The sequence below is a fragment of the Poromitra crassiceps genome (genome assembly GCF_964638095.1).
Source record: "Poromitra crassiceps genome assembly, chromosome: 10".
NCBI lineage: Eukaryota > Metazoa > Chordata > Actinopteri > Beryciformes > Melamphaidae > Poromitra > Poromitra crassiceps.
In genome coordinates this window covers 28,583,837-28,598,518 of record NC_139631.1, presented here as the reverse complement: position 1 = coordinate 28,598,518, position 14,682 = coordinate 28,583,837, and the positions used below count along the sequence as shown (strand labels likewise).

The 14,682-nt window shown below is 45.5% G+C and overlaps 1 protein-coding gene across 4 annotated transcripts in view; it reads left to right on the top strand.

Moving 5' to 3' along the window:
* The window catches only part of LOC310784232 (membrane-associated phosphatidylinositol transfer protein 2-like), a 64,726-nt gene that overhangs the window by 37,899 nt on the left and 12,145 nt on the right, over positions 1-14,682 (top strand). For all 4 annotated transcript variants that reach the window (XM_083645252.1, XM_083645250.1, XM_083645251.1 and 1 more), the window contains exons 5-15: positions 883-1,110; positions 2,454-2,789; positions 4,798-4,893; positions 7,258-7,362; positions 7,462-7,526; positions 8,664-8,908; positions 10,007-10,196; positions 10,861-10,980; positions 11,281-11,498; positions 12,311-12,486; positions 12,820-12,990. In XM_083645252.1, coding sequence (XP_083501378.1) covers positions 883-1,110; positions 2,454-2,789; positions 4,798-4,893; positions 7,258-7,362; positions 7,462-7,526; positions 8,664-8,908; positions 10,007-10,196; positions 10,861-10,980; positions 11,281-11,498; positions 12,311-12,486; positions 12,820-12,990 — 1,950 coding nt within the window. The remainder of the gene's footprint in view (positions 1-882; positions 1,111-2,453; positions 2,790-4,797; positions 4,894-7,257; positions 7,363-7,461; positions 7,527-8,663; positions 8,909-10,006; positions 10,197-10,860; positions 10,981-11,280; positions 11,499-12,310; positions 12,487-12,819; positions 12,991-14,682) is intronic.

Sequence of the window (14,682 nt, the reverse complement as noted above, 5' to 3'; positions counted from 1 at the left end):
ATAATGTCGACGGGCGACACTGCAGGTGTTGCCAGGTATCGTACTTTATGGGAATTTTGGCATTATTGATGGTACATCGTTCAGAGGGCGAAAGTTATTGTACAAATACGATAATTATCGTACCCCTGGCAACCCTGACGGGCGATATGGCCTCTTTGCGATGGTGGTTGCACACTCATCATCGCCAAGACTTCATTTGGATTCAACTTTGACCCCATTGCTGGCTCAAGAAAGTGCTGCTAGCTCTTGTTTTTCTACCTCCATGTCTTGAGAGAAAATGAAAGTGAAGCAAGTGAAATCGACAGCGTCCAAAATCAGCGTCCAGCGATAATGAACGTTCAGCGTTGCTCGTCGGGCGATCATAAATTGCTGTACTCTAAACTGCCCTTTAGGCTATTCAGTGATATAATAATGAATTGGATTTATATAGCGCCTTTCCAAGGCTCAAAGCGCTTACACAGAATCATTATTCGTTCACACCATTCGTACCGGTGGTTCAGAAGCGTGGCAGCTACACATTGGCGCACAACGGCCCCTCCGAACCACCATCATCCATGTGTACATTCATACCAATCATACCAATCATACCATTCATGTCTACATTCATACCAATCATACCAATCATACGAGGCAAGGAGGGTTAAGTGTCTTGCTCAAGGACACAACGACAGCAGCTGGGAGGAAGCGGGGATCGAACCGCCAACCCTTGCGTCATTGGCCGACCCGCTCTACCTCCTGAGCTAAAGCCGCCCCATCATATATACATGATATCAATGCCATAGTAACCAATCGGAACCTGTAATGCAATCCATGCAGTGCAATCAAAAGACCTGCTGGCCCCATTAGTTTGTTATGCTCTCTGAATGTGAATCTCTCCGGCAGACCCCATCGACATCGTGACAGATCCTATCGCCCCACATGAGTACAAAGCAGAGGAGGACCCACGGCTCTACAAGTCTGCCAAGACCCAGAGGGGTCCTCTGCATGAAGACTGGATAGAGGAGTGCAACCATAACCCAGGGAACATCATGTGTGCCTACAAACTGTGCAAGGTGGAGTTCCGCTACTGGGGCATGCAGTCAAAGATCGAGCGCTTCATCCACGATGTCGGTGCGTACGACGTCACAGACGTCACAGTCTCATAATAATGGAATATTGTGTAAGACTGTTATACCCCTTTCACACACACACACACACACACACACACACACACACACACACACACGCACACGCACACACACAACCCAGGAATGTCACAGGTATGCTCGTAGTCTCGTAGTAGGATGATCCTGTGTCACTACGATTCACAAAAGGTTCAGGACAGATCTATGTATGCAAGTGTGTGATTTTCACTTCTATATATTATGCGCTGTCACTAGGGCTGAAAGATATTCCCTAAGAGTCTCCCTATTTTTAACCCTCTCTCCCGTTGTGATTGGTAATTTCTTGTTAATCTACTAATATAATAGTGATACAAATCCAATGGCTGTAGCAGATGAGATTTATTAACATCATTCTGCCTTTTATTGACTTTTTGGGGGTCGTTTTGTTTTTCGTTGAGGACCTTGGGGGCCGGATTGAGATGGTCCAGGGGCCAGGTCCGGCCCTGGGGCCGCATTTTGCCCATGTGTGAGCTAGACCATTGGTTCCCAAACTGTGGTCCCGCTGACCCATGGTGGTACGCTGGGCTCCGCCAGAGATTTTTTTTTTTTTTTTTTTTTTTTTTACAGAAAACAGTTTTTACATACACATTAACCCTTAGGAGTAGCTGGATTTGGCTGATTTTCAGAAATATCGCGATATTTGGGAAATATCACAATTTTGAACATTTACTTTCAGGCTCAGGTTCAGTTTTAAAGCCAGAGTGAAGTTTCTGGTATCATATGAAACTAGAAGACCTAAGGAATTGATTTGTACCAACCATGACATGCTAGCTCGTCAGGAAGGTAGCTAAATACAGGGACTCCAGATGGAAATTAGCCTATGGCTAAATCTGTTACAATGCATGTCTTCCCCTATGGGGCTTAATGTCTTTTGTATATGCTCCCTGTCAAATAAACTAATAACACTCCAAAGTTAGGCAAAATTTTGGCGAGGGAAAAAACATTTTCAAAGGGGTCCTCTTTTTCACAGCCTAATGTTGGCAGGTGTGTGTGTGTGTGTGTGTGTGTGTGTGTGTGTGTGTGTGTGTGTGTGTGTGTGTGTGTGTGTGTGTGTGTGTGTGTGTGTGTTTTGAACCTTTTTTAGTAGCCTTACATTGTAATTGAGCCTTTCTGCTGCTATTGCATGGTTAAATCAGCTAATTGTATTTTATTGGGTGGGGGGGGGGGGGTGGTGGTATACGCAGTGGAAGTGGTCCCTGGGAAATTTGGTTTTGTACGTAGTGGTACTTGGACGTAAAAGTCGAAACCTTCAGATTTTCAGCGTGTCATAATGATCTCTCCCATCCCTAGGACTGAGAAAGGTGATGGTGCGCGCCCACCGGCAGGCCTGGTGCTGGCAGGACGAGTGGTACGGTCTGACCATGGAGGACATCAGGCAGCTGGAGCTGGAGACCCAGCTGGCTCTGGCCACTAAGATGGCCCAGTTTAGCCAGGATGAGGCGACCGAGGCCAACGGAGGAGCCCCGTCCCCGGACAAACACCAGGAGGCCAAGGAGGCCATTAGCTCCATCGAAGCCGAGGAGGTGGTCGTCAGCACAGGAGGAGGAGAGACTCTCAAGGCACGAGGTGTGCTCACCAAGCAGTGGTCCACCTCCTCCCGATCCTCCCGCTCATCTAAGAGAGGAGGTGAGGAGCAAGCCATCTCCATCCGTGTCACCTACTGTCTGTCATGGTGTGAGGCCGGAGCTCATAGGGACGATATCAAACAGCACCTGTCATTCATTATGCATTCACATACTCATCACCCCAGATCTCAGCCTTGTCGTCCCGTTCCTCATGTCACCCCATCTACAAGCAGTGTCTGTTCTGCCTGCCGCCTGACTCCTACTCGGCCTAAAGGTGGCGGTTACTAACAACAAAGTCACACTTTTCCACTAGGCAATATTTTTAGACAAATTGCGGATGATCACGGCCCGGATGCTGGTGTATGAAGTATTTGACTACTTGTGCCAGCTAGCTTGTATCCACTCACTGTAGAGTCCTTGGCCAATGCGGTGCTTTGGTTTCACCTCAAATGTGTCCTGTTGTCTGTATTAATTTCCGCAACAGAGAACAGTCTACTGCCAGCTTCAGAAACCTAGAAGCAACAGTCTACTGCCAGCTTCAGAAACCTAGAAGCAACAGTCTACTGCCAGCTTCAGAAACCTACTGCCAGCTTCAGAAACCTAGAAGCAACAGTCTACTGCCAGCTTCAGAAACCTAGAAGCAACAGTCTACTGCCAGCTTCAGAAACCTAGAAGCAACAGTCTACTGCCAGCTTCAGAAACCTAGAAGCAACAGTCTACTGCCAGCTTCAGAAACCTAGAAGGAAATTAGAGCACTACTCCTCTAAGGATCGTGCATTTTTATTTGACATCAAAACATCATGTAGATGTAGATCATAAAACAATGGATGAAAGCGGTTAACCCAAAAAGCCATGGCAACTGATCAAGTGTAAAAAAAAAAAAAAAAATCCCAATGCCCTTATGCCTTTATCATGACTTCCAGTGTGATATATTAAAATAAAAGCTTTTAAACATATTCCACACAAGATAATTGGCCTTGGAGGTTTTTTTGTAGTAGTTCAACTACTGTTTGTTTGAAACAAAAGTAGAGCCGACACACTGAGAACTGCCCCTAAGGTGTATGAATCGGTGACTGATGAAGAGCGGTGTGCTCCACATGTCGCACAGATAATGGTGTTAATAAATGAATCGACGGCGGGAGCAGCTTTCAGTCTGCAGGCTGCACTTTGTCCCGTGCCTCGCTGTGATGTGCCGTCCGCCACCTGGTCGGATTAGGGATGCGCATGTTTTTACTCTGCTCTCTGACTATATTTACTCGTGCCTCGGCATTTGTTGTGCTCTCCTGCCCAGCTCGCCTCGGTTCACCCCCCCTCGGTTCACCCCCCCTATAGCTCGCCGGCTCGCACCTTATTTTTAGCGGCAGCATTGACTTCACAAACCACATCCCACGACACGCCCATCTCCAGTGTCACCCCCTCACCCCCCCCCCTACCTCAACGCGCCTTTCATCCTGCGCTGCCACCTGGACCCTCACTCTTATTCAGCCTGCCCTGTCTCACCCCTATCACTCCCCCCTGTGGTGCTCGCCCGGGCTATTTTTAGCAGCAGTATTGACATCACAGACCAGAGGCGGCTGACGCTCTACACTCTGCCCCTCCCCTCCACCACTGCCATTTCCTTCTGTGTGTGCTGACGGCTACAGCTGTGCGGCGCCCCCCCCCCCCCCCCCCCTCTCTCTCTCTCTCTCTCTCCAGCCTGCCCCCGCCAGCTTCCAGTACCACCGAGCCTCTGTAAAAGACCACTTCTTCTCCTCAATAATGATATATGACGTGTAGTGTAGCCTTCAGCGCAGCCTTCTTCCTCGGCTGCTAGCGTAATTGCTTGTAGCTGTGTGGACCCCACTTCTCACATAAATGAAATAATGCACCACGGAGACTGTTGCATGTTTATATAACACTGGCTTATGTGTGTGGGCTGCGGGAGATTGTGGAATGGTTCTTTGTAGCGGTTTGTGTGTGTGTGTGTGTGTGTGTGTGTGCGCGCGTGTGTGTGTGTGTGATAGAGAGGGAGAGATGCTGAAACACACGTCCCAAAATAACAGTGATTCTTTTGGGTTCTGTGTTTTCAGTGAGCCCGTCGCGTCACAGCATCTCTGAGTGGAGGATGCAGAGTATAGCCCGAGACTCCGAAGACAGCACCGACGAGGAGTTCTTTGACGCTCACGGTAACTGCCATTTTTGATTTTGGTATTATCAGAGGGAGATGGTGGTTAAATGTTTCAATGTGTTCAGTGAATCCAACAGCCCATGTGCCTCCCTTCTCTTCCTTCCTTGACTCTGCATGCATCTCTTTAACAGATCAGTTCTTAAGCTTCCCAGATACCCAGCATGCTTTGGGCCTGCAGTTGACATAGTGTGTGTGTGGCGGTGCGACTCTCAGCCCGGGGAGGCGGGGACACAGGCCGGGTGGCTTGTCCTGAAGTCAAGTCCAGAAATCACTGTCGTCTAGCCCCGCCTGTCCCTCAGTGACCAACCAGCTCTGTCATTTCAGTCCTTTTACAATTCATGATGTGCCCGGCAGTCGGGCTACGAGAGAATCCACAAAATAATGTGCCAGTCTATGGGTAGTAAGGTGATTCCATAACTTTTATTTATGATGACGAAAAGAATCATATCAGTCTACAAGGATGCTGTTATTTTTTTTTAATAATGATACTGACTTGGTGTGCATCTGTTTCAACTGGAATAAAGCTGTGCATGTGACGTTGTGAATGACTGCAACAGAATGCATCATCAGAGTTGATTGAAGAATATAATTATCAGGTGATTTGTTGTATATTTCATGTCTGCCTGGATTAAATCATTGTGGGAGCGTTGCATTGTCAAAGTGCATTACATTTAATCTGAGTCTTCCCCATGATGTTCTCATGAACTCATGACTACACTCATTGCATTTTAATTAGTCCACACTGACTATCTGACTCAATGCTGACTATTATACAGTAGCGATTACTATTGTGCTTTACAAGACCCATCTCAGTTATTTATTATTTACAGGTGTTGCTGTGTCTGCCCTATTGCTTACACTGTGGAAATGTCACCAAATAAGCAGTTATTGCATTACTGTAAAATAAATAAAGCTCATATGTTGTAAATGGCCTGCATTTATATAGCGCTTTACAATCAGTAGATAGTCTACATTCACCCATTCATACACCGATGGCAGCAGGCTGCCTACACACCATCGGGAGCAAGGAGGGTTAAGTGTCTTGCCCAAGGACACAGCGACAGCAGCTGGGAGGGAGCGGGGATCGAACCGCCAACCCTTGCGTCATTGGCCGACCTGCTCTACCTCCTGAGCTAAAGCCGTGTAGAAATTAATTTTGTCAGGTTCGCCTACAGTATAAAGAAAGTTTGGTTAGTACGTTTGGTTGCCAGCTACTGAATTGTGAGTGACCGTAAAACATTTCACTTGGAGCAAAAACAACAAATAACAAATATAACAAAAAATAAAATATATATTTTTTCCCACTTTTAATTTTGTGTTTTGGCTCCGTTTTATGGTCACTCACGATTCAGTAGCTGGCTGGTTGGCTTTGTTCCAGGCATACAACTCTTTATATAAGGATTTTTCTAAACATCTATGGAGAAAATGAATGGGGAATTCCCTCATGGAACGGAAGCTGTGAAAAAGTGGGTGGTCACTGTTGAGCCCTACAGTATGTTATAATCAAACTAATCATGAAAAATACACTGAATTACATAGGTCATAGTCATAATTATAATACATAGTGTATAATAATAAGACATTGGTGAGAAAATGTAAGAATGTTCGTAGAGAGGCATGATTTGATTATGATTGAAAGTTAGCCTCCTAAAAATCCTGAACGTTCCTTTTTAAATCACGCATCAATTACGTTAAAGTCTAGAATTCACTTGGTTAAAACACGGTTTATCTTCATGTCAAGTTAAGACAGATGGTTAATATTTCTTTCTTGGGGGTTAATCAATACACACACACACACCCCTACACACACACACCCAAAGACCGACAATGAAATAAAAAATTTTTTACCCCGTTCACTTTCCTCCAGCATCGATGGGCCTGCCATTTGGCATTGCTAAAAAATATTTCAGGTTTCATTTATTTTGCCTTTTACAGAGATTTTCCTTGCCAAGTGCATTGAGCCAGACATTTAAAATAAGTATATGTCACAGATAAGCACTCAGGAGAGCTTAAAAGTATTAACCTAACAAACTAGAACTTAAAAAGTAAAGCTAACCTAAGCATAATTTGCAGTTTTATGGTCACGACAGTTACAGTGATGCAACACCAACTAGCTATAAAATACACTATTAGTTACAACAAATTGGTGACATTTTAACATCACATAAATGTGTCTTTTCACTTTAAAAAACCCCTCCACACCTGAGTAACTACTTTCCCTTACAGTGTAAGCAGTGTTTGACGGAGTCGCCAACATAAGCAGTGAATTTTTTTGACAATCACGCTGTTTACTGACAGGTTACTTGCATGAATGGCACATGAACTCTAAAAGGCTTGATTTGCGCTCTGTCTCCCTAACCAGAGGACCTGTCAGACAACGAGGATGTCTTCCCCAAGGAGATCGCCAAGTGGAACTCCAACGACCTGATGGACAAGATTGACGCTGCAGACGCAGAGGGAACTCCTGGTATGACCAAGAACATGAGCTGTACATGATGGATTGTCACACTGGCTTATTACTTGATATCAACCATCTTCTTTGTGCCCTCTGTGTTTGTTTTTGCAGATGAGCTGTACAAGGAAATGACGGAGGACTATGAAAGAGAAACCAGTGAGGAAAGACTAGATGAGGTAGGTGTCACTTACTTTGATTGGATATCTACTAGCAATTAAACACACAGTCCTAACCTGGAAGTAATCATCCTTAACTATTCCTCTGCAAAAACAAACGCACACCAAGGATTTCAGGATGCAAAAGCTTGTATTTCACTTAATTTAGTTTTTAATTAAACTTCTACTCTGAAATGACACTAGATTTCCCGTTATCTAATACACGTTGATTGCTACTCTTTCTGCAGTCGCCCCCCCAAAAAACACAGACAACTGCCACAGTAAGACAATTATATAACAAATAGCACAAGATTACAAGTTACCAGCTATGTTGTTCAGGACAGCAAACTGAACTTTGTGCTGTGCATCAGGGTGTGCCGTTTGGGCGATGAGAGAAGGGCTTCTCTCCCTGAGGCTCTCTGTCCTCTTGTGTTCAGATGCGTGGCTCTGTTAGCGGTCAAGCCAATAGCTCTACCATTCCCACCATCACCGTATCCTGGCACCAGTCAGTAAGTAAACTTCCTGGCCCTGGTACATTGTGAGCTGCAGCCGCTGCACAGAGACTCTCCTTAACAGACCCAGCACTAACTGCCCCGCCCCCTCGCCCCAGCCCAACCCATGTGTGCTCCTCGAACCTCACCACCATGTGTGAAACTCCCATGTCCTTGTAGCTGTGACGTGGAGTGTACAGTGTGTCTGTGAAAATGTGAAGTTTTGGATCAAATGTTGTGGGTATGTGAGTATGATAATGCATTGACTTGTAAATGGGAAGCATTGTCATTGACTTGTTGAGCATGGGTCGGCTCTGTTCTGTTTCCCTCTAGGTGTGAAAATGAGTTTGTGCAAACCAACACTTCATCATGTGCTCCATATTTGAAGACACATAGTATAGAGAGTGATGAGATGATCAGAAGGAGCCATGATTCACAATTTTGAGGGCTGGGCGATATATGTTTGAAATCAATGTACAGACTTTTGTCAATACCATGTGTCCTAGAAGTAATTTGATAGCCATTTTTGTCACTCAGGAGAAGCATGCCATCAGTGGTTATCCAAATAAATGTACCAACAAAAAGCATATTTTCATGAGTTAATATATAATATAGAATTTATTGAAACATTGTCCGCTGAGTCCGCTCCTTCATTTTCCCTTCTCAGGATAGCTCCTCCCAGCAGTGTTTACAGCCTTCCAAAATCCACGTGCTGCTCTTGGTTCTCCATGGCGGGAACATCCTGGACACGGGCGGAGGGGACCAGAACAGCAAGCAGGCGGACGTTAACACCATCAGTACCGCATTTGAGACAGTCATGCGCGTTCACTACCCCACTGCTCTGGGACGCATCGCCATCCGCCTGGTGCCCTGCCCGGCCATCTGCACCGAGGCCTTCTCCCTGGTGTCCAAGTAAGGACACGCACACATCTTCTCAGAAGGACACCTTCTCCCTGGTGTCCAAGTAAGGACACGCACACATCTTCTCAGAAGGACACCGGAACCGATCCAGGGCCAGGCATCGTTGATAATGTTCAAAACGTCCTGGTCACTTATTTCAGTGGTTCCCAAGCTTTTTGTCTCATGTACCCCTTGAGCTGTTTTGCCATGCCAATAGTACCCCTTCACTCATGCCTGTTGATGATTCTCCTAAATGTATTCCATTAAACTCAGACAAGACATACAGTCTATTTTTCACTGAACTGGTGTGTGACCTTGGCCTCTTATTTCCTTTTGATACCAGCAACTGGATGTTTTTGAGCCATTTATCCATGTTTGCTACGTAGTTGGTTTGCGCACAGTTTTGACATGCATGAATGTGACCTTCACAGAGTAGTGTAACAGTTGACACCTGCCGAGGGGGAAGTAGTTGCAGTGTGCACATACCATTTTAACAATGGGGCTTATGAAATGACTTGGATTTTTTCCCCCCGTTATAATTTTGGAAATAAATTGTAGTCCCCAGTCTTTCCACGTACCCCCTGCAAGCTGCTCAAATACCCCTAGGGAGTTTTGGAATCACTGACTTACTTGACTGTGACTGCTGTTTGCTTGTGATTGAGTAGGTCCAGACGAGCAATCTAGCAAGAGAGTGGCGTTAGCAGAGGTCCAAAATGCGTGACTCATTAGCCAATGAACAGCCAGGAAAGGGTCTCGCGCTACTTTTGAATGCTAAAATAAAGCTGATAATGTACAATTTGATTCTTAAAAAAAAACTTTCAAAGTACAACACAAACTGTCCATTTTGCTGCAACACAACAGAGCTGCTTAATCCAGAACCTTACTTCCTGGAACTCTTGAGAGTAAAAAACTGGTCTATTGGAGTGAATGGAGATGTCGCCACTCTTCTATATACATGGCTCTGAGTAGGTCCAGGAGGTGCAGCTCATGGCCATTTGTCAAGAGTATCCCCTGCTCTTCCTGTACACCTACAACTCTAAAAGAAATGCACAATCATCTTTAAAACATGTCGATGAGTTCACTTCTCTTCGTGTGTGTCTTTGGCTGCAGCCTGAACCCATACAGCTATGATGAGGGCTGTCTGTCCAGCAGCCAGGACCACATCCCCCTTGCAGCTCTGCCGCTCCTGGCCACCTCCGCTCCGCAGTACCAGGAGGGCGTGGCCACCGTCATCATCAGAGCCAACCAGGTGTACAACGAATTCATCAAGTCTCTGGGCGGAGCAACCTTCTCTGGCCAGGTTAGTTGTTGCCCTGTTAAGTTAGGGACTACAGATGCAAATGAGCTTTTAGCTATCTCTGGTGCAATATATTTATTGTGTACTGTCCCTGCTTCAATAAACAATAAAGATAAAGTATCGGTACTGTTGGAAGGGATGGGACAATATTCAATATAATATTGAATTATAGAAATTCAATATATTGCAATACAAAAATGGGATGATACATATCATGGGGCAGATAAATGATATTATGATATTAATGATATTAGCTATTTTATTTTACTGTAGTAATCACAAACAAGACTGCTTTCCTGTCACAATTGCACAATCTTTCCATCAAAATTATGTTATCTGCACTTTGTAATGTCAATTCTTAAATTGATGTTTACATTCTAGCCAAAGCCATTTCTTGAAAGATTTGTGTCTCAGAAATAAACTGAATTCTGCGCATTCATACTTTTTCATTGAACTTTTATTTATTGCATCGTATTGTGGTGTGAAGCCCATATCGCGTATCTTGTGAGAAGTATATCGTCCCCTCCCTAATGCCCAACACCACTTTTTGATTGGCTTTTGCCTAGTTTTTGGGGTATGACATTATACAATACGTTGTTGTCATTGACATTATTATCACTTAATAAACTAACAGCGTTCATTATTTCTTGACCCTTGACCTCTGCAGGTATGCCTCATCGGGGACTGTGTGGGAGGAATCCTCGGGTTTGATGCTCTGTGCAGCAGCAACCAGACAGTGAATGAAAGTCCGAACAGCAGCCGCAGAGGCAGCGTTGTGAGTGTCCAGGTAAGAGACAAAACATCAAGTGTTATGAATATACATGACAAAAGTATGTAGGTCCTAACCGCTCAATAAAGATCCTACTCTCATGAGCCCAAAATATCAGTCCTGCATCAGAAACGATTATTTGGAAATACATTTCCTGCAATTTGTGCTTGGTTTTGACTCCCCATTATAACGATAAAAAGTTCATATTAGGACTCACTCATTCCCATACCTTGCCATGCCCAACTGTGACACCCTTGATTTGCTTGAGAGTAAAACCACGCCACGCCTTTCTCAAATGTTCCCCCATCCTCTCTGCAGGACCAGGATCTTCTCTCTCCGGGCAGCATCATCAACAGCGGGCACGGATCATCCTCTCCCACCCTGGAGGGCAGCCGCCACCTCAGCCGCAGTAACATCGACATCCCTCGCTCCAGCACCGGCGACCACGAGACCAAGAGGCAGCTGCCGCGCAAGAGGAGCGACTCCTCTACCTACGAACTGGACACTATAAAACAACATCAGGCCTTCCTGTCCAGGTGTGTGTTTAGTCACAGGCACATGTGTTTAAACATCGTTACACTGATATGACTGAATATTAGGGATGGGACCAGATATATCGAAATTCACTATATCACAATACAAAAATGTGACATCATGCATTGTAGGGTAGAAAGGTGTATTGTGATATTACCTGCATTTTATTCTGCTGTGGTAATCACAAATGAGACGGCTTGCCCATCACAATGTCACAAGCCCTTCGTTGACATTATATTATTTGCACTTTGCAATGGGATTCTTCTTCTTCTTTGGTGGTGTTTTATGGCAGTTGGCATCCTTTCTGTTGTATTACTGCCTCCTGGATTTATCCATCCACTGTTTCCCTACATTCTGTAAAACCCAATCGGTTCCCACTCAAATGATTGTCCCTCTTCCCCCTACTTATCTCCTCTTCGGAATCTTTTGCAATGGCATTTTGAAATTGTTGTTTGTATTCCAACAAGCCTGTGCCATTGTTAGAAAGATTTGTGGCTTCAAAAAGAAACATAATTTGGCACAGTCGTACTTTGTTGTCATTGTTTTTTTTTCATTACATCGTATCGTCGTCGTATCAAATCGTGAACCCCATATCGAATATCGAATCGCGAGATAAGCACCGTTACTGGTACGGAATTCCTAAACGTGATGTCTGTCACTGACTGAATGACTGACTGACTGACTGAGTGAGTGAGTGAGTGATGAAGCTACACCATTGGTGGGCCGGAACACGGTCCAGCCGTATAGTAGGTTTTGACCTAGTCTGTTTATTTTTAGTTGACCATGAGGAGATGACTTTGTGCTGTCCTTTCAGCTTACACTCCAGTGTCTTGCGGAACGACCCAACCTCGCGCCGGTCCAGCAGCAGTACCATGCAGGACGGAGGCGCCCTGGGAAAGTTTGACTTTGAGGTGTCCGACTTCTTCCTCTTCGGCTCTCCCCTAGGCCTGGTACTCGCCTTGAGGAAGACCGTCATTCCCGTGCTGGATGGTAAGCCAGAGGAAAAGTAAAATCTCTTTAGGGCGTTAAGGCTATAGCAAATATCTTATATTATGGAAGAATCATTTTGCCTCAGGTAGAGATGGCCCTAGTTCTCAAAAACGACTCATCTAGATAACAATAACAATACTTTCAGCTTGTGTATAAATTTGTACAAATAAACGTCAGGTGATTTTGAATGTCAGGGGCCAGAGAGTCGGCCGTGTAGGCATCAGTGAGGGATCATTTAAAAGTATAAATCAATTGAGTATGAGTCAGGAATAGAAAGGCAGTTCTGGCTGCCCCTCCCTCTATCATGGTCTCTGGCTCTCTTCCTCCCCCTAGTGGCCCAGCTGCGACCAGCCTGCCAACAGGTCTACAACCTGTTCCACCCAGCCGATCCCTCCGCCTCTCGCCTGGAACCCCTCCTGGAGAGGAAGTTTCACCTCCTGCCTCCTTTCAATGTGCCGCGCTACCAACGCTTTCCCCTGGGAGACGGCAACTCGGCTCTATTGGGTGAGCCCACTGCTCTGATGACGTCGTAGATACATGTCATTCATACCAAATCAGTAAATATCCAATCATGAGCTACGAAGTACAATGGTTCATATATTCCGGACTCGGATTCACATGCACAGACACAAATGCAAAATCCATGGGTTGAAATTACTGTTGAATTCATCGTGGTAACTTGTGATCGCAAGAAACATCTGCTTCCAATTCACTCTGTTTCTTGTGGATGCATGCCATAGACAACGTGTGCCACCACTTATCGGTGCTGTGGGAGTTTCCTTCACACACAGAAAAGCATTCTCGAAAAATGAGACATTTTTCTGCTGTTGGTGCTTCAAAGTCTCTTGTGAAGCAATTTATTCATCTACATGTGGTCATAGTCCTGCTGGTGGGTTCTGTTTGGACTGGTCATTATAGTGGAGAGTAAGGGCTAATGTACACCGCCTCCGGAACAGATGCGGTACGGCTCCGGTACGGCTGCGAACAGACCCACACTCATGTAATCTGTCAGACGCATGCGGGATCCGACAAAAATAGAACAGGTGCGTAATTTTCCGTACCGCATCTATCGCCCATCAATTAACATGGGCGAGAGTCGATCCGTCAGTTTTGCCGGATCCGCAACGCAGCCGTAAAGCATCTGGTGTACATTGCCCTTAGAGCTTCAGCCTATCCTTTTTACACTCTATATGTTTTACCAAGGAAAATACATCGAAAATTATTCAGTGCACTACCTTGAAGATAGAATTTTTCCTTTTTCTTCCTGAGGTTGAAATGGCTGAATCAGGGTCCCATTATGGGCACATGAAAGATAAACAGGAGCATTAATGAACTGTACAACTATGGAGTTGCAGGCCATGGTTTTGATGAGATTCCTAAAAGTGCAAGTTTTCATCAAATGAGCTGTCACTGAATATCCCCACAGAGTGTAACTAATTCACCAATTTTAAATATTGATGAAGTTTTAATTGACAAAATCCGGTTTGTTAATCAGTTAAGGTAGAGAAAAAGATGTGGCTAGTGGATGTCAGAATTAAAATCCTAGAATGTTCTGATACACCTCTATTTTAACTAGAGGTTTATCAACAGCTTGTGTATTTTAACTGAAGAAGTGGGGTTGACCAAGGGCTTGACTCTGCTCTATTCTCTCATATTCAGTCGTTCTTGTTATTACTTCATATGTTTTTGTGTTTTCCTTCTTTCTTCCTCTCCTGGCCTCCTGTCCCCATATCTGCAAACCTGGCCCCCTGTCTCCCAAACCACCTGACCTCTGACCTCTACCCCTGTGCCTTCTGCCCCTCCAACCCCCTCTCTAAACCCCCTGACCTCTACCCCTGTGCCTTCTGCCCCTCCAACACCCTCTCCAACCCCCCTGACCTCTACCCCTGTGTCTTCTGCCCCTCCAACCCCCTCTCTAAACCCCCTGACCTCTACCCCTGTGCCTTCTGCCCCTCCAACTCCTTCTCCAAACCCCCTGACCTCTACCCCTGTGCCTTCTGCCCCTCCAACTCCTTCTCCAAACCCCCTGACCTCTACCCCTATGCCTTCTGCCCCTCCAACTCCTTCTCCAAACCCCCTGACCTCTACCCCTATGCCTTCTGCCCCTCCAACTCCTTCTCCAAACCCCCTGACCTCTACCCCTATGCCTTCTGCCCCTCCAACCCCCTCTCCAACCCCCCTGACCTCTACCCCTGT